This window comes from Eleutherodactylus coqui, chromosome 5, assembly GCF_035609145.1.
Source record: "Eleutherodactylus coqui strain aEleCoq1 chromosome 5, aEleCoq1.hap1, whole genome shotgun sequence".
In the NCBI taxonomy this organism is placed as follows: Eukaryota; Metazoa; Chordata; class Amphibia; order Anura; family Eleutherodactylidae; genus Eleutherodactylus; species Eleutherodactylus coqui.
Window position 1 is genome coordinate 51,161,087 of NC_089841.1, and position 25,980 is coordinate 51,187,066.

General features: G+C 42.6%; 1 protein-coding gene across 1 annotated transcript in view; it reads left to right on the plus strand.

The window, feature by feature from the left end:
• Positions 1-25,980, plus strand: part of DCC (DCC netrin 1 receptor) — a 640,441-nt gene that overhangs the window by 497,284 nt on the left and 117,177 nt on the right. Inside the window, exons 15-16 of the mRNA XM_066604857.1 lie at positions 10,817-10,958; positions 19,745-19,855. Of these exons, the coding sequence (XP_066460954.1) occupies positions 10,817-10,958; positions 19,745-19,855 (253 nt within the window). The remainder of the gene's footprint in view (positions 1-10,816; positions 10,959-19,744; positions 19,856-25,980) is intronic.

Consider the following 25,980-nt stretch of genomic DNA (forward strand, 5'->3'; position numbering starts at 1 on the left):
ACCACATGCAATCCACAGACAAAGGTGGCATTGTGTTTGGAAGAAAGCCGCCATGTTTTTTGACCTTGGAAACCCCATATAGGGGTATGCTCACACAACGGAACCCGTTTAGCATTTTTCCATGTGGATTCAACATCAAAAACTGCGGCAAAAATCCACAGCTGAGCTATGAATTTTTGCTACGGCTGTGAACTTGCATGCATGCAGATATAGTCCTTTCAACTCGACATTCTCGATGTGGAATCCACGTCAAGAGGTCAGTGGTCTACGACATATAGACTATGGTGCGGCTTCATATAGATAAAAATGAGGCTCTTTGGATATGTATATGCTGAGGAAACCTTGCGAAACATACATGTGAACCAGGGGCGTAGCTAAAGGCTTGTGGACCCGGGGGCAAAAGTTTATCTTGGGGCCCCCCAACTACTCTTAATCCCTTAATGCAGAGGCGTAACTTGAAGCTCCTGGGCTCCAATGCAAAACCTGTAATGGGGCCCCCAACTATAATGCTTTATTCATAGTACTGGGCTCCCTATATGGAGAAGAGAGGCCATATGTGACCCCTAGGGCTCCTGGGCCCAGGTGCAACCACATACCCTAAAGTTACGCCAGTGATGTGAACATAATCTGTGGTTTTGGGGGTCCAGTTCTGATTGCTACCAACACAAACACGCAAATAGTTTTGCAACATACCAATAAGGACTCTACAATAAACTCTTGTTCCATCTGATGTGGTCATTTAGGCACAAATCTCAAAAACACTACAAAAAGTTTTTACAATTTTCCTTACTTACTAAATCACTGAAACCAGAACGTTAAAATATTCATAAGACCATTGCATCACGTAGATAGCAGAAACCTCAGTTCATCATGCGGAAGCCACCCGGCACATTATACATAGTGATGTCATCTAATTTGCAGCATCACAGGTCACTTTCATAAAAAATGTAAAGTGTTTGTCATCTCCAGGCAAAAAAAATATTTACCTAAATCCGTCTCTTGGGGCATGGCAGTCATTACACTTGTGTTACTCCGCGAGAATAAATAAAGCTTTTCATTTTGTAACCATGCATATTTAATTCATGCAGAGTTGCATCCAGATTTGTGGCCGTTCTTCCATGCAGATGCAAATGTTTTCTGAATCACTGTCCCGCTGTGCAGAGGCAGATTATCTATATTCCCGAGCTGTGAGTGGGTGCGCTGCTAAAAAAGCCGAGCAAATTAGCATTTTTTGAAATGGAAATCTCCTAAATTATTAAGAGTACTAGGTTCAAATTGATTAGTACGACTCATTATTATTCCAAGGCCAAAGTCCTGGCTTAGAATCCCTTCATCTTCCTTCCCCCAGCTACTTGTCTACTGTATGTACAGTCGCTTTACAGTCGCTCATTATAAACTGATCAACCATGTCTTATGAGGCGTGTAGTCTCTGCAGATATTCACTTGGAGTGCCTCTAAAGGCTTCTCTAATTTGTACAACCCCTTTACATGTGTCCTATGCTGGCTTTTCATGCTAATACAATGGGTACTGGTGCCATAGTGCTGGTGAAAAGTGGGAGCATTGCCAAGGCTGGGCCAATATCATTTACCTATGAGTAAGAGTGTGAGTCTGCAAAGAATTGCTGAGTGAACCAAAACTTTCAAACACTGTTTCAGGTTGACTCTCCTAAAAGTTTGGTTTGGTGTGAACCTGAACCTTAGGCAGTTCATCTCGACTGAACATGCTTAGATGGTATCTGCCACATGGCAGAAAGGAGAATGAGGAAGGAGCACATCACCTTCTTCTTCTTCGTCTTCGTCTTCTTTGCCTTCTCCTTCTTCTTCTCCTTCTTCTCCTCCCTCTTCTCCTTCTTCTCCTTCTCCTCCTCTGACTCCTATGTCTTCTCCATTTCTTTTTTTAAGTATATTGGTAAAGTTAAGGTTTAGTTCACACTAGTTTGGATGAAACCTAACTTTCTGTCCAAATTTGGCTAACCGGCCAAACCAAACATTTGCAAAGTTTGCTTATCACTACTGCATAGCACTCTCATGCCTAATAACGAAAACAACATGTTCCCCAGTAGTGGTGTAAGGGAGTAGGGTATACTCTGCACAGTTGTTGTATGTTATTACTTTACTAAAGGGATTTTCCAAGCAGCAAAAATCCATACCCGGACCTGTGGTGCCAGAAACTCCACTTCCGGTCCTCTTCTGCACTTTCTCTGTGCTTATTATATCATCTTAGAGTGTTAGCAGTTCTGCTTATAATTAATCCAGTCCCGCAGTACAGATGAAGAAACAGAATCCAGCTCTGTCGTGTGCATGCGGCCTAAAAACTACTTAGTCTCAGCCTACTTCCTTATGCAATAACCTTCCAAAAATAATGGATGTGATTGCATAACTAAGCAACAGTACGGGGTGCAATGCTGACTTTTTCTTAGGGTTCCTTTCTTCTCTAAGTGATTGTCTACTCAACATGGGACTTTCACACATGGGACTTCTCTCTGTTAATTACCATTTTATTAGTCACCACCCACTGTTCAAGCTTGCCTAGATCTTTTTGAATTCTCTCTCTCAACTCCAGTGTTAGCTATCCTTCGTAGCTTTGTGTCATCAGCAAATTTGATCAGTTCCCCCTCAATTCCCTGCTTTAGATCATTTGTAAAAATGTTGAACAACACTGGGCCCAGGACAGGGCCTTGTGGTACCTCACGTGAGACATTCTTTCAGTTGGATGTGTAGCAATTAATGGCCACACTTTGTTGACTCAATCCCATATTTAGTCATTTTTTTCAATAATTATGGTATTTGTTACTTTGTCAAATGTTTTACTAAATGCATCACAGAAGTGGAAATATAAAAAAAAAATTAAAACAATCACAGAAAAAGTCAAGATATACTATATCCACCTCATTTTACCTTATCAACCCAGTCCATGGTTTTGTCATAGAAGGAAATTAGATTCATCTGGCATGACTTGTTTGTTACAAACCCATGATAGCTCTGGTTAATTACTCCATTTTCATCCAAGTACTTGCATACATGTTGTTTATTAATTTGTTCAAAGATCTTTCTCGGTATAGAAGTCAGACTCACAGGCCTATAGTTTCCTGGATTCACCTTCTTCTCTTTTGGGGAGATAGGTACAACATTTGCCATTCTCTAATCATCTGTGACTCATCCTCTTCTCCAGGAATTCTCAAAGATTATGGCGAGTGGTTCAGCAATTATCTTTGCTGCTTCCTTCAATATTGTAGGATGTAATTCATCTGGACTTTGAGACTTGAATTCATTTAAGTTAGCTAAGTGTTCCCTCACCGTCTCTCTGCTTATAGATAGCCTGCATTCTTTTATTTCTCCAATAGCACAGGGAAGATCAGTTGATGTTACATCTACTTTTTGAGATAAAGCAAATACAAAATAAGAATTTAAAAGTTCAGCCTTCTCAACACCATTTTTAACCAATTAACCATATTCGTCCTGTAATCATCCTATAGCATCTTTGACTTTTCTTTTGCTTTTAACATACCCCCCAGAATCCTTTTTTATTGCTTTTGGCTTCTCTTGAAAGTCTTAATTTATTATTAGCTTTAGCTTATCTGACACTTGCCCTACAGTTTCTACAGAATGCATTATATTCCTCTTTAGATATTCCCCCCTCTTTCCATGTAAGGTTGCTACTCGCTTCTGCCACTCTCATGTGGTTCCAGACAGCTGCAAGCGTCTCTGCTCTCCCTGTCTGCTTTTGTCCAACACTGAGAGGGTTAACCAGCTTTCTGACTCTCAGCTCACCTGTGGGCTTAAAAAGGCATTACTCCACTATTTAAGCTGAGCTGTGGCACTTGCTCTAGGCCTTAGAATTGGTGTGTGTTAGTTTATTGCACTCAGCTTTCTTTGGTCAATCTGCTCTGTCTGATCTGTGTCTTGTCAGCCTCCCTGTGTTGGGTCTGTTTCAGGCCTTCTGATCTGTCTGAGGTTTCTTGTATATCTGATCTGTCTGATCTGTGTCTTGTCAGTCTCCTTTAGCCTCCCTATGTTGGGTCTGTTTCAGGCCTTTTGTTCTGTCTGAGGCTTCTTGCATATCTGATCTGTTTGTACATTTACTTTCTGTCAGTTCCCATTCCTGTTTATGGTCTTCCCTTGCTCTGTCCTGCCTCTGTGTGTTCCTCTTTCTGCTGCCAGTCTCTGCGTTTGCTACCCCATCAGGGATAGTCAGACCCGAGGTTCCAGCGCAGGGCTGCCCTGATTGGAGCTATTGTCTTGCTTGTAGGTAAAGGGTCTACCATTCCCTCTGCAGCCAAGGGTCAGTCTTCCTTTTCCTGGCAACACTCCCTCTACCTGTGGAGTCAGCTGCTAACCACACCAGGACAGGTCTAGGCTTGGTTGGTTGGTCCAGTGGATCCACATTCCGTAAATCCATAACATTCCATTTCATAAACATAGTTTTCTTCCTTAGCACATATTTAAGTTCTGCATTCATCCATCCTAGTCTCTTTAAATGCTTCCTTCTTTTAGGAATTGTTAATTGTTATTTGAGAATCCCATTTCGCAATATTTCCTAGCCTTCTTGGACATTTCTGTCCTTAGGAACATCCAGCCATTGGATCCTTCCTACCCTGTTTCTGAGTTCATTAAAATCTGCCTTTCTGAAATCCAACCTTGAGGTCTGAGTTTTCTCAGGTCTTCCTCCCCTTGTTTTTTCAAAATTCAAGGATAGCATGATCACTGCCCCCTAAGGACCCAGCCACCCTCACTCCCTCAGCCATTTGATCCCTGTTGGTAAGAATTAGGTCCAAGATAGCAGATCCTCTTGTTTTATCTTCTACCTTTTGGAAGGTAAAGTTGTTTAGATAAGAATTTGTTGGATCCATTACTTTTGCCTACGAGAGATTCATCCATATCTTCTGCTTGTCCAGGTGGACTATAGTAAATGCCTACAATGGTGTCCTTTCTGTTTGTTCTCTCCTTGTATTCTTACCCAAACAGTTTCTAGAGAATTACCATGCTCTGAAGCTTGAATCTCTATAAGGACGCTTTCCTAACATCAACGCAATACCTCCCCCCCTTTTTTTGGTCTATTTCTTATAAATAAGTTGTATCCTTCAAGCCTTGTATTCCAATCATGTGTATCATCCCACCACGTTTCCATGATGCCTATGACATCATATTTCTCTTCCTGTGTTAGGAGCTACAATTCTCCTTGTTTGTTTCCCATGCTCTGTGCATTTGTGTAAAAACATTTTAGTTTGTGATCGGTGTCTCTTGCTCCTCTACTTTCCTTCTGAACTTTTTGTCCTTCTACTTTCTTTCTACTTCTAATAGCAAGGTTCTCAATTGTATGCATTATCTATATATGCTTGCTTATATTTTGGGGGTTGACTGATAACAAACTGGGCTCTTCTATATCTGTGCATTGCTGCTTTGTTGCAAAGCAATACAAAGGACCGACACAGTTCAAATACTATTTGATATTCTATCAGGCAACTCTATATGAAGCACTTTTCATCTCTTTTTCTGCCATTTGATGCTAATTTAAGAAATTGGCCATTTTTCAATGACTCAATTGGCAAATTGTTGGCAATCCTACAATCGAATCACCCAAAATCAGTGGAATGAAATATTCACTCAAGTTTGACTCTCAGTAACACTGCCAACTTCTTCATTTGGAAAGTGATAGATTCAAAGTTTCCTAAAGAGGTGAAAGTCAGAGGATTTTATAGGAACAAGAGATTATTCTGATGATTTCCAGCAGTCTGATAAGTATACAGTTTGGTATAGCAGGCCTAGTTTAGATATGTGTTCCCTACAGGGGTAGCATTAGGTGGGAGTTAAACCCAAGGTCTGAGTCAGCACTGGGCATGCATGGGCAGAGGCGAGTGTATGTGAACCCATGGTGATCTGTATAGAACTTTAAACCTAAAGTAGGTGGAAATTAAAGGGGTTTTCTAAAAGAATACTATTGATGACCTATCCTTAGGATAGATCATAAATAATTGATCAGCTGATTGGGACCCAGACTGATCAGCTAATAGGGCACCTGCTGACAGCAGCGGAATACACCGGGGTTGGAGTGTAAGCAGCGGCTCTGACCGCCGTATAATGTCCGGCACTTGTTACTGAAAGCTGGGGTCTCATTGATTTCAGTGGCAGCTGCGCCTGCAATTACAGTCGCCAGCCACTACACAGTAGTTGGAGCAATGGCTTTCTTCTTCAACCCCAGTGTATATCTGTGCTGTCAATGGGTCCCCGATCAGCTGATCTGTCAGGGTCCTGAGTGGAGGGCCCTGGCCGACCTGCTATTGATGACTTATCCTGAGGATGGGTCATCAATAGTATTTGCATGGAAAACCCCTTTAACTTAAAGAGGACCTGTCATGTCCTCATGTCAATAGGGCTGGTGGCATTCGGTAACTTTACCACACTGATTCCAACAATGTCTTTCTTTTGTGTATACCCATCCCTCTTTTTCCAAACTGGCTCTTCTTAGATTTGGCTCCCAGTGCTGTGAATGTGTCAATTGGGTGCTCTCCATGTCACGGGTGGAGGTGCAGCAATGTGGGATTCAGACTATGATGCAGCAGATGGGGTAACCAAAGTGCACAATATTTATTTGAGAAAATAGAAATAAAAGTAAACAATGGAACAATAATGACTAAGCAATTAAACTTCCCTTTTGACTTTCTAGAGACAATGTACTATAAACTTAGAACTACTTTCAAAGCAATATCACTAACTTTTAGCTAATGGCAATACAGTTCTTGGCCAAACACAAATTAGAGTACACAATACCAAGTTTACCCTTTGATGACTAACACCCTGTCCCCTTCTAGAGTCAGTTCTGGTTTTCCCTACTGAAATATCTTAGTCCCACAATTAAAAGTTCTCAAGATTCTAGCAGGCCTACTGAATTATCAGTCCCTAGTAATGTAAAAACCTATACTATCCATAGAGGCCGGCCTCACTTATGATTTGTTGCATGGTATTTCATACTTCTACTGTCCCCAGAAATTCTACAGCATTGTCTAGGGCAGTGTTCCCCAACTCCAGTCCTCAGGGACCCCCAACAGATCATGTTTTCAGGATTTCCTCAGTATTGCACAGGTGATGTAATTATTGTCAGTGCCTCAGACATTGCCACAGGTGTTCCTACTATAGGAGATCCTGAAAACAGGACCTGTTGGTGGTCCCTGAGGACAGGAGTTGGGGACCCCTGGTCTAGGGAGTTAGGCAAGCCATTCTCCAGTCCTCTTTCCATTGTCTTGTTGGTGCTGGTTAGTTCTCATGTGTACCAGGCAGTAGCAACCCTGCTCCTTCGTCCTCACAGTCAGCAGCTCCTTGTTGCCCTGTCTTTTTCTCTCTCTTAGCACTTCAGTCAGTTTTTATTTAAGAGGAGCCCTTACATGAAAACAGGGGTGAATATAAACAAAAGAAAGACTTTATTGGTGCCACCTAGGCAAAGCTATGAGGATATGACAGGTCCCCTTTAATAAAGGAGTACTTAATTTGGTGGGGTCCTTTTTCCTATAGGGCTCCATGAGTCCGAGTAAGACCACAAATTAACTCATGATAGCATAATAAAAAGTATAAATGTTATATTCAGCCACATTCAGAAGTTGCTCTTCTTCACTTTACTTAAGACTCTACATTTGCGCATCGTTAGGATATCTGTGTTGAGGTAACTTTGTAATAGAAAGTTAGGGAAAGATATATAAGTGTTAAAGTTTGAGATAACCTTAGAGCATTCAATGTGTGAAAGAGAGAGTGACAAGATCTCAGAGTGTGAGGCGTCAAGAGTATACGAAGTGTCTTGTAGTCATTACTGGGAATATTGCTGTGGCATAATTGGCAACTTTGTTCCTTCATTCTTGGTAAATGATTATTAAAAAATCTTTAATAAATATATTTTTTTAAAGTTTGTATCAACACTTGCCACTTTATTAGAGACATTGGTCCATTCACAGCTGGAGCTTTCCTGTATAGAAATTAAACCGTGACCCCAGAGAGCAACATAAGATCATGTGATAAGTTTTCTGTTATCAGTTCTAGTGTGAGTCCACGTTGGAATGGAAAAATCCAATGATTGGAGTGACTTCCTATGAGGACTGGTCACTGGTACTAGACTAGGCGGGGTTGGGACTTCACTGCCAACCACGTGGGGTTTTCTCATGCAGCAGTGTGGAGAGTAAACTGAGAATGGTGTGATCCAGACTGGTTCTCCACCTAACATGTAGAAACACACAACTCGTCGTTCCTTAGTACAGATAGGCTATAACAGCAGATGATCAGTTCCAGCTCCATTGTGTCTAAAGGCCCATTTAGACACAATGATTATCGCTCAAAATATGTCTTTTGAGCGATAATCGTTGTGTCCATTTACAGCGCAAGGTGATCGCGCAAACGCTGCTTGACTTTTGCATCCAGCTGTTCCCCGCTTGGAGCGCCCGGCTGTTATACAGCTGAGCGCACCGAGCGAGCTATGAAGAATGCAGCTGGACCCTGTGTTCTTCATACCCAGCCTGTCTTCAGGGAGTGGGATTCATCTGACACAATAGTATCAGCTGTATCCCGCTGTGAACTCCTGATAAGGCTCATCGTTGTCTTTCAGGATGCTGAAAGACAATGATGAGCGACGGCTTAACGAAAACTGCACAATGTAAGTGCAGTTACACACAACGATTATGAGCGAATTTTGAGCGATGATTCTTATGTCTAAATGGGCCTTTAAAGAAACAGAAAGATGAGACTCCAGGGAGCAAAAGAAAAGTTGGATCACTGAGTCATAGAAAAACATCTCCTGGTCAGATGGATCCAGATTTCTGTTGCCCCGTGCTGATGGGAGGGTTAGAATTTGGTGTAAGCAGCATGAACTGATGACCCCTTCCTGTCAGCTGGTCAGAACATGTCAGCACCTCTATCTAATTTGTGGCAACTACAAGAAGCTTCCTGTCTATATTGGCTATTATTTCTGCAGAATGATTTCTAACCTAGTGGAATCCATGCCACAATGAATTACTGTGATTCTGAAGGACACCGGAGGTCTAACGTGCTACTAAATGGGGATATCTGATAAAGTGGCCATTCAGTATACATAATGATTAGAGATGAGCAAGCACCAAAATGCTCGAGTGCTCGTTACTCGAGTCGAACTTTCAGTGATGCTCGAGAGTTCGTTTCGAGTAACGAACCCCATTGAAGTAAATGGGCGACTCGAGCATTTTTGTATATGACTGGTGCTCCGCTAAGGTTTTCATTTGTGAAAATCTTAGCAAATCACCAAAGTCATGTAAAAAACACAGAAATGGATAGGGCAGGCGAGGAGCAACATGCAGGGCTGCATTTCGGGCTCCGAGGTCTCACTATTAAGCCACAATAGTGGCAAGAGTGAGACACCCCCCCCCCCCACTGTCAGCATAACGATCGTTCTCCTCTGCCACAGCTGTAACAGCTGTGGCAGAGAAGAACGATGTTAGCCCATTGAATTCAATGGAGCCAGCAATACAGCCGGCTCCATTGAAAGCAATGGGCTGCCGGCGAGCGTGGGATGAATTTTTGGGAAGGGTTTAAAAATATAAGCCCTTACCTGAAAAAGAAAGATTTTAGTGTAAAAAAGAATAAAAATGCAGGCATTCTCTTCAATGGAGCCGCTGCTGCTGCCGGCGACTCCATTGAAAACAATGGTCCGCTGGCACACCTGAATTCTTTTTCAGGGAAGGGCTTTACATATAAGCCTTTCCCTGGAAATGAATTAAAAGTGATTTAAAAAACCAAAAAAATAGATACTCACCTCCCTTCAGCTGCCGGGGCACAACCCCGTCTTCTCCTGCTGTCCCCTGCACTGTGGTGCTGAACTGCTGTCATTCAGCTGAGAGCTGCGCTGAGCCAATCAGAGGCAGCATTCACTCACCCATTCATGAATTCATGAATGGGTGTGAGTGAGATCTGCCTCTGATTGGTCAGGCTGTGACCAATCAGAGGCAGCTCATTCAGCAGGCGGGGATTTTAAATCCCCGGCTGCTGAATACTACTCACAGCTGTTCAGAGCAGTTCAGGAGAACTGCCAGCTGGCCGCAGCTGAACTCCGTCTGCCAGGACAAGGTGAGTATATATATTTTTTTTATTTTTACACATTTCTGGATGAATTGCAGGGAAGGGCTTATATATTTAAGCCCTTCCCGAAAATTCATTGTGCGATCGCCGGCAGCCCATTGCTTTCAATGGAGCCGGCTGTATTGCCGGCTCCATTGAATTCAATGGTCAGTGCTCGTTTAATCGAGACGAGCACCACGTGGTGCTCGTCTCGAGTAACGAGCATCTCGAGCACCCTAATACTCGAACGAGCATCAAGCTCGGACGAGTATGCTCGCTCATCTCTAATAATGATATAATCTACATTGTATGTTTAGTCGTTATGTAAATACTTAAAATTACTTATTGCATGTTTTAGCATACACTATCATCCAGAGCTGCAATCACCATTCCTCTGGTTGTAATTAGAAACAGTCAACAGGCTTGTTGACAAATATTTCCCTAATGGCTTAGGTCCTACAATGGAAGGGGCAGTAGATTTACCTAAATCCTTTTATTATACAGAGTCTGGTATAAAGACTGTCCTTCTAAAATTCAAATACCCATAACAAACTGTGTGTAGATGCTAAACCAGTAAATACTGGGAGATTTCTGCTCTGAAGCCTGTATTTGTAATGTAATGCAGTTCTGATGAAAATCAATTGAAACAGGATGGTTGAAAGAATAGACAATATACATTAATGTAAGAGCGCATAGAATAAATGTCTTCCCAGATTGCAGGTTTAATCTGCCTTTACCATTTATTTTGCAGAGTATTAAGGTCAGCTGGCTGCCGCCCCCATCAGGAACCCAAAATGGATTTATTACCGGTTACAAAATCCGTCACAGAAAGACGACCCGACGGGGAGAACTGGAGACTATAGAGCCGAATAACCTGTGGTACTTGTTCACAGGTGAGTGATTGCAGATCTCTAAGCTTCTGTAGACACACCTGTTCCAGGTTTATGCAGGTCCTTGGGCAACAGAATCTCAGTAGACCCCTTTGCAATGTGTCACAACACACATGGCAGTAGATCTACAACAGTACATATAGTGACCATATAACAGTAGATACCAGCTCTACACAGGGGCTTTGCAGACCACATAAATGATTACAGCACAGTTATATCCAGTGATCACAGGTGACATCCTCTCTGACTGGAGTTGTCCAGTTTTGCTTTTCTTCTGTTTCTAGCCCAGACCACCAAGACAACTTCTCCTGGCTCCTTGTCTCTGTGGAATTTGACACACAGACATCTTTGGCTCTTTGGTTTTTCAGTATCCTCTTACATTATCTACATTTTGCACAATCCCTTCTTCTATAGTATGCACCCACTCAGTAATAATACCCCCTCCTCCACCTCGTCTCCAGTCAGTAAAACTGCCCATTTTGTCCCTATTCACTAATAATGCCCCATTTCAAAAACAATCTATCAGTTTGTTATTTTAGAAATATTGCCCCCTTTTCACAAACAATGCCCCTAATAGAAATAATGCTCCTCTTTAGAAATAATGCCCCCTTTTAGAAATAGTGCATTCTTTGAAAAATAATGCCCTTTTGATTAGGTCCTAGTACCTTGTTGGTCTCAGGGATAGGGTTCAGATAGGGTTACCAGTTAAGGACAGTGGTGTCTGGTGTTAGGGACAGTGTCAGAAGATTTATTAAAGATGTAGGAAGAGCTAATGTTAGAGGTAAAGCTTCTCTGGTTGTTATTTCGGTTCCTTTCCGTCTAATTTAATTTTCACTGCTAGCTTCATCATATTCTTTATCATGATCATGTTCTTCCTCCATCATCCAGTTACCATCACCCTCTACTCTGTCATGTAATGGTGAGTCTCTGCTATCATTTGTGTTCCACTGTGTTAATATATGCTTTACATCAATATTTCTTGAAACATTTGCTTGCTAATGTCAGGAAGATGGATGTGGATCTGCTTTGCCTTACACCAGTTTGGCTTTGGGATGTCTGAGGTGGCAGCACCCCAGGATCCCGGTTTTTACACTTGACCCCTCTAAACGGGATACCAGCTTTGCTGACAATTTCTCAAGCCATTACACACACAGGTAACCCTGGTAATGTGGCAAACATTGAACTAGGTCAAGGGGCGGTACTGCAGATCTGAAAAAGAGCATAGTGGATAGATAGGCTTGAGTCAGGGCTAGCAGCACCAGTGCATAAACAAGGTCTAGGCTGTAGGCTGGGGCAGGCAGTAGTCAAAAGCAAAGTCCAAATGACAGAGCTGAGGTCAGGGGGCACAAAAGTCAGAATAGTCAAAAACAGGCAAAAATCAGAACCAGGACTACACACAAACTGAGGCTTGGTCACAGAGGCTAATCAGGCTAATTGCTTAGGCATTCTCCATGAGGGTAGGATGTCTAATATAGCAAGGGAAGGCTTATAATTAGAGATGAGCGAGCATACTCGTCTGAGCTTGATGCTCGTTCGAGTATTAGGGTGCTCGAGATGCTCGTTACTCGAGACGAGCACCACGCGGTGCTCATCTCGATTAAACGAGCACTGACCATTGAATTCAATGGAGCCGGCAATACAGCCGGCTCCATTGAAAGCAATAGGCTGCCGGCTAGCGCGGGATGAATTTTCGGGAAGGGCTTAAAAATATAAGCCCTTACCTGAAAATCATCCTAAAATGTGTAAAAAGTAAAAAAAAATATACTCACCTTGTCCCGGCAGAACGATGTTAGCCCATTGAATTCAATGGAGCCGGCAATACAGCCGGCTCCATTGAAAGCAATGGGCTGCCGGCGATCGCACAATGAATTTTCAGGAAGGGCTTAAATATATAAGCCCTTCCCTGCAATTCATCCAGAAATGTGTAAAAATAAAAAATATATATATACTCACCTGGTCCCGGCAGACGGAGTTCAGCTGCGGCCAGCTGGCAGTTCTCCTGAACTGCTCTCTGTAGTATTCAGCAGCCGGGGATTTAAAATCCCCGCCTGCTGAATGAGCTGCCTCTGATTGGTCACAGCCTGACCAATCAGAGGCAGATCTCACTCACACCCATTCATGAATTCATGAATGGGTGAGTGAATGCTGCCTCTGATTGGCTCAGCGCAGCTCTCAGCTGAATGACAGCAGTTCAGCACCACAGTGCAGGGGACAGCAGGAGAAGACGCTGCTGTGCCCCAGCAGCTGAAGGGAGGTGAGTATCTATTTTTTTTGTTTTTTAAATCGCTTTTAATTCATTTCCAGGGAATGGCTTATATGTAAAGCCCTTCCCTGAAAAAGAATTCAGGTGTGCCAGCGGACCATTGTCTTCAATGGAGTCGCCGGCAGCAGCAGCGGCTCCATTTAAGAGAATGCCTGAATTTTTATTCTTTTTTACACTAAAATCTTTCTTTTTCAGGTAAGGGCTTATATTTTTAAGCCCTTCCCGAAAATTCATCCCGTGCTCGCCGGCAGCCCATAGCTTTCAATGGAGCCGGCTGTATTCCCGGCTCCATTGAATTCAATGGGCTAACATCGCTCTTCTCTGCCACAGCTGTTACAGTTGTGGCAGAGGAGAACGATCTTAAAGCTGACATTTTTTTTTTTTTTTACACATTTTAGGATGATTTTCACGTAAGGGCTTATATTTTTAAGCCCTTCCCGAAAATTCATCCCGCGCTCGCCGGCAGCCCATTGCTTTCAATGAGGCCGGCTGTATTGCCGGCTCCATTGAATTCAATGGGCTAACATCATTCTTCTCTGCCACAGCTGTTACAGCTGTGGCAGAGGAGAACGATCGTTATGCTGACAGTGGGGGTGGGGGGGGGGTCTCACTCTTGCCACTATTGTGGCTTAATAGTGAGACCTCAGAGCCCGATATGCAGCCCTGCATATTGCTCCTCGCCTGCCCTATCCATTTCTGTGTTTTTTACATGACTTTGGTGATTTGCTAAGATTTTCACAAATGAAAACCTTAGCGGAGCACCAGTCATATACAAAAATGCTCGAGTCGCCCATTGACTTCAATGGGGTTCGTTACTCGAAACGAACTCTCGAGCATCACTGAAAGTTTGACTCGAGTAACGAGCACTCGAGTATTTTGATGCTCGCTCATCTCTACTTATAATTGGTGAGAAATGGAATTAGGGCGCGAGCACTGGGCTTTAAGGGAAGGGGATGGGAGTTTGTGTGAGCCCTATGGGCAAAAGCCTGGCAGCGAGCAGAAGCAGAGAAGTGGTGTGCAGCAGATGAGTCAGCGGTGTCCAACCGCAACCTCAAGAGCAAGTGAGCATGGACAATGTGTCATGACAGTTACACTATATTGCTCTACTGTAAGTCCTGGGAGTACCCTGGTACTAGAAGACATGGTTAGCTACCAGGAAAGGTGACTGCTAAAGGTGAAACCATGTTTTGCCATTTAGCGTCCAGCTAGCATTGCAGCATACAACAACAAAAAAAATCACCTATATATACCCAGTAATATAAAGGTTAAGAATGATCTGTATTAGGCCTTATGCATATGTCAGAACTATGTTCTCAGTCCTATTTTGTATCCTCGCCCGTGGGGCACTCCAGTTGGTTGGCTTTAGAGACTTTACTGCCACATAGGTTACAATTGATTGGGGCACTTGATTGACTGGCCTTGATAACCTGGGCACCCAGGGTTGTATCCTCCATCCCACACTTTGTGCCAAAACCTACACATTGAACTCCTTATTGGAATGACTGGACAGTTGTATTATGTGGATATTATATGGCCAATAGAAGATATGCCATAGGAAACCAACCATACTAAGGTCAGCTCTGCATAGAATCCACATCAATAAAGCTAAATTTCATCTCATATCTAAAAGCAGACGTCATCCATCCTTTCGTTTTCTCGTAATTTCCCTTTGACAAGCTCCTTTTGCATTCATTTATTAGCCGAGATTAATTGTGATGAAATTAGCTGAGTGAAATAAATGATCATCCTTGTGTGCGGAGCGCCCTCAGCTTCATGCCAGATATTTATCAGGATTGATCTACATATTAAGCCTCTATTATTGGAATTCAATGTTAGGGACGATATGTCTGTCAAAAAGGAGGTGTATCATTGAGGTTTCTTAATGAAAGGAAAGATTGAGGTAATTGAAAAGCTAGATACATGGATAAAACCAGGACTCTTATCGCTTTTCCTAGCAGCTGACCTTATAACTCAAGTGGAAAAACAATGTAGCGTCCAACCCTCCTCACTATATATCCTATATTAGAAAAATACTAATTAGGAGGCAAGAGATGAGATGTTGAGAACCATCTATAAACCTCAAATCAGTACAGTCGTTGGCAAGGAAAGGTTATTCTCCTTTGAACATATGATAAATCATGCAAGCATCTACAAATTTGTGAAAATGATCTATCCATGGATGAGCTGCTCTGTAGTTTATACCAACATAGAGTCCAATACTTCTGCTGTTCAATTCATCCTTTAGTGCTCTATGGTGGTGTAACAGAAGCACAAGCAGCTAGTTCAGATGCCTACTGGTCACGCAGGAAGGCCGACTCTACACATACTCTGGAGGGTTCTCAGACAGTCATAGAGGGGACTTGCCCATGCTTGATTATCAAAGTCATGGTCCCTTTATCAACGTACAACAACAGCTGCACTGCAAGGGATTAACTGCCTAGTTCTAGTCACGCCAGTTTGGGCGAGGAGTGGGTTTTCAAGTAGGCCCGACTGGAGGTCGTTGCCCAAAAGCTCTGAGGATAACTGACATAATCCATGGGAGTTGCCTTTGCTCCACTAAATTCCCGGTTTTATTCCTTGAATATAAAGAATCTGTGACCCGATAATCCATGGTGATTTAGTTTTTCACAATAGTTCAAGGATTTGTATGAATGGGTTATCAATAACAGTCTTGTACCCGGTGTACTGACAGTTATCTCTATTACAGCCCCATTGACACTTGGTTCACAATAGTTGGAGGGACAGGAACAGAGGAACATTTAGAATTTCCCTTTCAAGCTTCCTAGCTTTTCCCATTCTGCTTGTTCCATTCCACTGCAGCACAAACAAGAATAGACTCCCTTTCACCTCTTTCTTCTACCATGCTCTGCTGTCCTACATTTGAATGATTGACTGGAATTGACAATGTGTAATTCTTCAGTTCTCCTGTGGAGGCACTGCAGGTAAATTGAACATGTACTGCCAGGATGCCCCACAGATTCCATGGAAGGGGGCACTTTATGATTAACACATTGTCAAGGGCTCTTTGTGACAAGTAAACAGCTCCTGTAAAATATGAGACATCTTCTATAGTCTGCAGTTAATGTCTCTCCGACTGTCCTTGTTTGATCTTCAAAATATGTTAGAAAATGTACACATTTTAATGGTTCTTGTGATTTATAATATTAACATGTTTCAGGTTCTTCTATTATTTTACTTTAATTATATTTAAGTGGAAGAAAATAATGGGCCATCTTATATTAAGAAAGAACATGGCGTAACATTTTATTTGGAAAGCATTATAAAATATTACCTTTTGTAATTTTTATTTAAAAAAATGACACATTTGATTGTTTAAGTGTCTGCGTTAAAGATTCGACTTTCTACAAGCACATTTCTTGTCTAAGTAAGTATATATTTTTTCCAGAATAATAAGACATCTGCCATAACTGGGTAATTTAAATTGCACTTACAGCTTTAAAAATCCCACATTAGTCTTCCAACAAAGTATGACACCACTAAACCTTAAAGTGCTCATTGGAATTCTAATATTATCTGTTCGGAATTTAGGTAAAGTCCAAAAACTGTTCAAACATTGTGCAACAAAAGCCCCTCTGATACATAAAACATCCACTGTTCCAACCCAAAATGTATTTTTTGACATACACTAAAAATTCCATTCAGTTTCTAACCATGTTGCTGATTTCTAAAACTAAGGTGCACCCAAAGCCCTTTGGCACCACCATTAGTTTGCTTATTATGTTAATCGTTTCCTGTGAATATGGTGACACTGTATAGCTTTGAGTGTTTTCGGGAGATCCAGGGTTCTTCTTGGAATTGGCAATAATCTGAGCTCATTAAAGGAGTTTTCCAGGAATTCAACTAAATGGCCTCCATCCATGAAGCTTGTGTAAACCTGACCTAAGAGATTGCTTCTCAAGACCAAAGGAGGTGGGAGGTGGAGCCTAATGCCACAATGTTTTGTCCTGTTAGGCTGAATGGTAGGCCTGACAGGAGCCAACATTGTGGTGTTAGACTTGGCCTCACCCATGACCTTGCCTGTGTCCCAACCCCTCCGGTCAGAAGATGCATTCTCCCATCCTAGAATGGGTTACACAGGTTGTAAGGATTGTCGCCATGTGGTTGAATTCCTAGACAACCCCTTTAATTACATTGGCATTATTTAAGTGCAACTCCAAATGACAGCTCACCACATGGGTTCACTTCCTACCGGGCGCACTTATAGGTGAAGGTACACCATAGACAGCGATAAAAAAAAACAAACTCCGGCACTTCCATGGATTACAGAATAAAAACTGTGTTTTATTTAAATTTCATGGATAAAAACATTTTCCAAAATTGCTCTTGCATGTTTTGTACAGAGTTTTATTCAAAGCCTTGATGCCATGAATAAGAACTCTGAAACATTTAAAGGGGTTGTCCCGCGCCGAAACGTTTTTTTTTTTTTTTTAACCCCCCCCCCCCCCCCCCCCGTTCGGCGCGAGACAACCCCGATGCAGGGGTTAAAAAAACAAACCGCTCAGCGCTTACCTGAATCCCGGCGGTCCGGCGTCTTCATACTTACCTGCTGAAGATGGCCGCCGGGGTCTGCTCCCTCCGTGGACCGCAGGGCTTCTGTGCGGTCCATTGCCGATTCCAGCCTCCTGATTGGCTGGAATCGGCACGTGACGGGGCGGAGCTACACGGAGCCGGCATTCTGCACGAGCGGCTCCATTGAAGAGAGCAGAAGACCCGGACTGCGCAAGCGCGGCTAATTTGGCCATCGGAGGTCGAAAATTAGTCGGCTCCATGGGAACGAGGACGCTAGCAACGGAGCAGGTAAGTAAAAAACTTTTTATAACTTCTGTATGGCTCATAATTAATGCACAATGTACATTACAAAGTGCATTAATATGGCCATACAGAAGTGTATAGACCCACTTGCTGCCGCGGGACAACCCCTTTAAGTTCAGCCTTGGAAGTGGAATCCACAAAAGTGCCAGAGTTTTGTTTCTATCGACATTATTTGAGGATATACAGATGTTCACAAAATTGACCTTGATTCTTGATGTGTTGGGATAGTTTTCTGTGCCACCGTTTGTTTACCCTTTCAACAGTTTTTCAGAGCCTTTTATGATATCTTCTCAATGGCTCACAAAGGTTTTCCAAACATTAAAAACAAATTAAAGAGCTTAAAAATAACAAAAAAATTGAATATCCTTCCATTCGTGCGGATCACTTTCCAGCACTGGAATCCCAGTATCCGCCACATGGAACCTGGAAGAAGCATCGGGCAGTCACATGCCTTTCATTGTGTATGTGACTGTTCAACCCCTCACAGGCTTCAATTGTGATTCCTCTATATTCGCTTAAGCATGTGAGTGGCTGAGCTATCTCGTGCACAAGGCCCACACATGACCACCTCCACTTCTTCTCCTGGGCCCCATGCAGCGGGCGCCAGGACTGTAGCGCTGGAGATGGAGCCAATGGGATAGGTTAGAATTCAATAGTTGTTAATTTTAAGCTCTTTTAGATTTTTTTAATGTTTTTTTTAAATGGAAAAAATCCATTAAAGACGAAAAAAAATTGTTTCAGAAACATATTACAGCCAAGTCAAACTTTGCTACATCTGTCTATAAAGATTACTCCAGTCGAAAAATGTTCCCCGTATCACTGCCATCAGGCTTGGAGCTACAGCATGCATGCTCTACCGGTGCTCCATTCAAATTTCTCCTTGTTTTGCTGTGTCATTGACAATCCAGTGGATAGATGATAAATGTTTTTGCCTAGAATCATTCTTCAGTTTTATCTTTGACTGAAGGTCTGTTTTGGATAAACTTCATCTTTAAGATGTATCTTGGAATCTTTACATTGTGTCCAGCTATCTTGAATAAGCCATCAACCGTCCAAAAATAATAATTGGCTTACATGCTCATCCATGGCTTCACAATTGTCAGTACAGTGGCATTCCCGTTCGACAGGACCTGTCATATCATTATAATGATGGGTGGGGGTCACAGCAGTCAGACCCCACTGATTGAATATTGACCCTAGCAATGTGACATCAATGTCTCTCCTGAAACTACCCCCTTTTAAGATATTCGCTTGCTTTAACCACACATAAGGATTGAGCGAGTATACTCACTGAGGCACATTACTCGAGCGAGTAGTGCCTTAGCCGAGTATCTCCGCGCTCGTCTCTAAAGATTCAGGGGCCGGCGCGGGTGACAGGTGAGTTGCAGTGGAGGGGAGTAGGGGGGAGAGAGAGATCTCCCCTCCGCTCCTCCCCGCTCTCCCCCGCTGCTCCCCACCGGCCTCCGAATCTTTAGAGACGAGCGGGGAGATACTCGGCTAAGGCACTACTCGCTCGAGTAATGTGCCTTAGCTAGTATACTCGCTCATCTCTAATAAGGATCATCTTTTTTTTTTATGATCCCTTATTAAAAAGCACAATTTCAGGTTTTTCATGTTTTCACTGATGATGCATTCCATGTATGATTTGCTATTGAATACAGTACTGTACATTGTGTACGTCTTTGTGTTGTAGGACTTGAGAAGGGAAGTCAATACAGCTTTCAGGTCTCTGCAATGACTGTGAATGGAACTGGACCCTCATCTGATTGGTATACAACAGAAACGCCAGAGAACGACCTTGACGGTACATGATTTATTGGTACTTTTGTTATAATAGGCTTCCATCAAACAGATAATTTCTCAAAGGTGCCTGTGAGCACAGAAACGCGTTGCCCGTTTTATTGCATATTAGAATAAAAAAGTGATATTATCTTATCTAAACGCTTGGAACGTGACGTTTACTTGGACAGAAAGGAGACATCACTTCAAGGAGGGAGCTTTTTGTCATCATACCCCCCTCCTCCCGAGTAAGTGCAACTCCTGTTTATTATTGGATAACCGTCACTTGTAAAAACGAACAATCCTTTGAGCGCAGAAAAGTTTTTTTGTTTGCTAATAGCTATTTTCTATTGTATTCTTTTGGGACCACTCTCTTATGAGAGACCCCAATTATTTCCGCAGCTCTCCAACCTTTGGAGGATCAGAATTGTATCGTTTTAGATAGCTGAATGACGATCCTGAGGCGCTATCTGGGTATACTTTTCTTGTGAACCCATTTAAAGGGGTTTTCCAAATTAAAAACACATCAGTAGCAATGAGAGGATAAATCATATATTTAAAAAAAACACAAATACTCCCGTCCATACTCCCCGCTGCCATGCTGTTTCCCCCTCTGGTTCTCTGGTCTTCTATTTACTATAGCTGCAGTGGTCAAATGATTGTTCACTCACATGATTGCTGCAGCCAATGAGAAGCCCCCACTGGGGACGTCATCAGGGATGTCCTGTAAACCTGACAGGGCTTCTATAATGGAAGTCCATGTGAGACATGTAGGGGGCGTCACCAAGCTAGAAGACTTGGTGAAGTCACCTGTCAGGTGCCATGGCACTGGAGTGGTGCTTTGGCGCCACTGTAAGTATATTGCTTTTATATAAGTATATAAAAGAATTAAGTTGGATAACCCCTTTGTTGCGTCCAACCGGACATGCAATATCCAAAACAAACGAAAAGGCACAACTGTGCAAAGGAAACATAAAACTATGGGAAATCCTCTCCCTATAAACCCCTAACCTGGGAGGGGGCCCTGCCTACTCGGCGGGCCGATCGCTCCGATAGGTGCGGACCCGCACGCGTGCCTGGGCCACTGACAAGTCCCTATCAGGGAGCCCTAGAACAAAAAGAAAGGGAAACAGAAAACCAAACAAAACAGTTATAGGAACTTAGCTAGCACGGAGGAGCTTCAACCAGGATGTGTTCCTTAGCAGCTGTCCAGCGGCAACTGAAGCATTGACCAGCACAGGAGTCAATACTAGCACTGCTTAAATAGGAGCAGAGCTATTCAGCACCAGGTGAGGACTGACATCACTCTTGCAGCCACCACACCCCTCAGCTCCAGGAGAGGTAGGAATACTGCTAAACCCTGGTCTGGCCTGAAAGCAAGGTGGGAACCTCCGAACGGCTGCAACACCCTTTAAGTCATGTTAAGACACATCGTACAGGTGACTAGGGAATAGTGAGTGTGGATGGATGAAGCATACTGAATCTTTATTGGATAGTATATTTTTAGACAACTCAACACAATAACCACCAAAGTTGCCAATATCGATATGCCATTTTTTGAATTTCTTGTGGCAAAAATTGGGCAAGGGATAAAGAACATGAAACAATATTACTTTTCTGATAAGCTTGAACATGAAAGTAAATAAACACTCAACTCTTCTATTGACCCCTATGGTTTTTAGTATTAAGGCATGCTTCAAGTGTATTTCCACGGGAATTTCAATTTCACTGATGCTTTGATGAAACCAGAGGGAGTCAAACACCTATTAGACGCTGAGAGTCCTCAGTGTGCCAGCCTCATATAGACGGGGCCGCCAGACAGATTGTTAACGGCAGCTATTTTACAGCATGTAGGATTCACGTTGCTCACCTCGCCTTTACTGTATTTTTGTTTGAAATGAGCATCATGAGATAGACAGTATGTTAGAAAACTGCCGCTGTTCCCCGTGGGTATCCCTTTTAATTAGTACATTTTGTTAAAGTGATTGGGAAGCCTCCAAAGAGTCAAGGCTCCCTGCAATGCTCCCTTGTGGTTGCTGGCATCTGGGAAGCTCTCAAATATTTATTTTTAGACATCAGATTCTTGTAGGAACCTGAGATTATTGCCTTCAAAAACTTTCATTCAATTTATTTAAGTGAATATTTTCTGATAGTCTGAGCATATAACAGATGTATGGAGCAAAACACTCAAAATGCACAGATTATTGGGTCCTAAGTAGAGATGAGCGAGTATACTCGCTAAGGCACATTACTCGAGCGAGTAGTGCCTTAGCCGAGTATCTCCCCGCCCGTCTCTAAAGATTCGGGGGCTGGCGCGGGGCGAGGAGCGTCGGGGGAGAGCGGGGAGGAACGGAGGGGAGATCTCTCTCTCCCTCTCTCCCCCACGCTCCCCCCTGCTCCCCGCCGCAACTCACCTGTCACCCAGTCCGGCCCCCGAATCTTTAGAGACGAGCAGGGAGATTCTCGGCTAAGGCACTACTCGCTCGAGTAATGTGCCTTAGCGAGTATACTTGCTCATCTCCAGTCCTAAGTGAAATCTTGTGCGCTCTCTTACCAGTAGCACAGATCTCGAAAGTTTAGTGATCCTGGAAGTGCCTTAGTGAGTACAAATGTCACTACATTGAAACAAGAATACAACAGGAAAGGTGCTCTCAAAACTCCGGCAGAAGAACCAACTAGGCTAGAAGAAGTCTTCTTAATATAACTCACAACAAAGCTTTAGGGTCCCCAATATATTGTTTATGGAAAAGCATTCCGAGGTGCTCTTTCTAAATAGTGTTAGGGGCATCATTACAGTGGAAGAGGTTACAAAGTATGTCCTCCACTCATTGGGTACTCTTCATAGATCCAAGGGTTGTCATGTACACCCTACATGGCTAACTCCAAGGTAGTATAAGATGGGTGGCCTAGATTGGTGATATGGTTCTACAATGTCCGCTTTGTCCAGGAAAGTTAATAACCATCGGTCCACCGTGAAGTCGAGACATATTCTCTCTCGGTTATGTAGTTATACATCTTGCACTCAACATTCATTGGTTTAAATTGAAGCTTGCTGTTCTCTTGGATAGTTTACATTTACAGTAGACTCTGGTTTTATAGAGTTCTTCGACTTATGCTTAACATTCGATGGTTTAAATTCAAGTTTGCCATTCCCTCGGATAACTTTTGATCACCAACTTTGCACATCTCATTCACGCTGAATAATACATGCCATTTAAATTTCCCTGAAGGCTTCATATATTTTGGACCAAGAACTGTTCAGTCATCAGTTAAACGAGAGTTTATTTCTCCTTTTGGGATTGTTAATAGAGATCTCGGCCAAAGACATTTATCAAGCAATTAAAAAAAAATCTGAGTTTATTATAGTTTTAGTTTTCTTTACCGGCCACAAAAAGAGGATGAAGTGCAGCAGGTCTTGGTTCACCATTGGGCACCCTACTGCTCTATCTTTAAGGGCTTATTGATAGCTACATACATAGAAACATTTATTTCTGTATTAGTCTACTTTTTATCGTTTTATTTTGGTCTACAGACTTTTTGGTGTGTTAATATTTAGGTCTCATTTTATTTGTACTTTATATGGTTTCCCCAGCACTCTCTAGCTAAAGCTTGGGAAGTCATACTTGGCTCTATGCCCCTTTTTATGTGAATCCCAGGGCTGTTGACAGTTGTTGATACTACTGTGGATAGTAATCAAGGCTCTTTTATATGGGACATATTGCCTTTTAGAGAGAGTCTCTAGCTCAGCACCTTGTATTCTGCAGAAGTCCCTGGCATTAATCATTCAAAATGCAGCTCTGGCTTCCAACTAATCCAAAGCGTACAGTATGTAAAATAAGGGGTCAGTAGTCATCTGTGAAATGAGAAACTCAGTATTTTGGCATTAGCTTCGATGATACTGGCACCTAGCTCTAAATTCTACCACTGGCATCTGGTGCCAAACTGTGGTGCAAAGTACTAGAGTTAGCATCCTATCTCTCTTAAAGGGATATTCTGGCCTTTGCTCAACTAAAAACCTATTCTCTGGATAGATCAACAGTAGTTGATAGATGGAGGTCTGCTGCTTGGGAGCCCCATCTATCAACCAGACTTTGTCATCGGTGGACAGGGAAAGAGCTTCACTCTCATTAAAATCAATGGGATCCTGTTGCACTTCCTGGTCTTTGTGATAGCCAGGACAGGACGTCTGGGCTTGAACCTAGCAGGAGGAACAAGTGTAGTAGAAGTGCAGCGCTCCCATTGGTTACAACATCCAACCCGCTGCACTGACAGCAGACCAGATGATCAGCTGATGGACAGCGATCCCGAGCAGCGGACCCCATCCATCAACTACCGATGACCTATCCAGAGGATAGGTCATAACTTGTAAGAAGGCCACAATACTCTATTCAGCTGCATGAAACTTTGATTGACTGCAATGAAACACATGAAACTTGATTGACTGCAATGAGGCCAACATAGATCTCACCAGCAACATGCCAGACTAAACTGACAAATCAGGAACAATGTTTAAAAAAGAGAAAGAAGAGACCCTGGTCTTGAGCCTATTGGCGAGTAATTGGCTGACTTTGGCCAATCATATCATATACTTCAATTTTTCACTGACATCTTCCGACATGATGGATCACATTTTCAGAAGACTGTTGTGTGCTGTCAGCCATTTGCGACATTTTCAATGTTTTTTAAAATGATTATCACCTGAAATGCCCAAAATTGACAATTTTGGGCATCTTTATTCTCATGGTTATGGATATACTGAACACTATATCATTGGCATTGGTATTGTATTACAAATTGGTAGCTATCGTTGACCAGATCACAGGTTTTCACAGCTCTTGCCCTCGTTTACCCACAACTTGCATGTTTGGATCTGTTTAGCATGTATGTTTATGTCTGAACGTATGAGGGCCGTTTTATATGGCTTGGTTTCTGCCTTCTGTAATGAGCGCTGATTCACAAGCAGCACGTTGAACAACCCGTTTTATATAGGTAGTTGATTGCATGTTTTTTTTCTAGGTTGTTTTTTTCTTGTTTTTTAGCCTCAACTACCCGTATATACTATTATTTACAAACCAGTCGTCAACATTGACAGATTTCTTGGTATACCATGTTTTTTCTGTAAAGATTTTTTCTGAAGCAGATTGTACTTGCTCTGGTCAATGGAAAATGTGAACTTTCACTTCACCAAGGAGTATTTGGAGAGGGAAGGGCACAGTTTTCTGTAGAGGCACACATACTTTTTGGGGAGATGCACACACATAGGTTTCAGAGGAAGGACATACAATTTCATCAGGCAAATACTTTTCAGGGGGCAATATACTTTTTCCTTTTAACTTTTACATACTTTTCTGAGGGGCACATATACGTTTGGGGTGCACACATGTACTTTTTAGGAGGGGACATGCTTTACGAAGAAACACTTGCTTTTCAGGGAGGCACATACTTTTTGAGGGGAACATACTTTTTACTTGGAACTTTTATATAATCCAACTGGTCCTTTTGGGGTGTCACGCATATTTTTCAGGAGGGACACATTCTTTTAGGAGAGGCTCATATATTTTTCAGCGGGTTCAAGAGTGGAGTACATACTTTTTGTGTGGTGCACACGTATAATTTTTTTTAGAGAGCATATATGCTTTTTAAGAAGTGAATCATCCCCAATATGCCTAAATCTTCCCATATAAGGGCGCCCACCCACTGGCGATTTTTTTCCCTGCGAAATTCGCAGCATTTTTTTCTCTGCAGGGGTCTATGGGACTTGTAATGTTAAAATCGCGATCGCGCAAAATCGCAATTTACCGCGAAATCGCGATTTTGCGCGATCGCGATTTTAACATTACAAGTCCCATAGACCCCTGCAGAGAAAAAAATGCTGCGAATTTCGCAGGGAAAAAAAATTGCCAGTGGGTGGGCGCCCTAAGAATGCTTAATTGAGTAAAACCACATTACCAGAGGCACAATGAAGGAAATTTACTAAGCCCAGCATGTCCAATTCAGGGCCCAGCATCGTTCCCCGCAGCGCGCAGTGCACTTAATATATGTATTAATCGCATCCTGGCACCTCCATGCGGCTTCACAAAAACCCATGCCAGGTCAGACCTGGCATACATTTCTGGCATAATTTACACCAATTTCCAGTGTAAATTATAC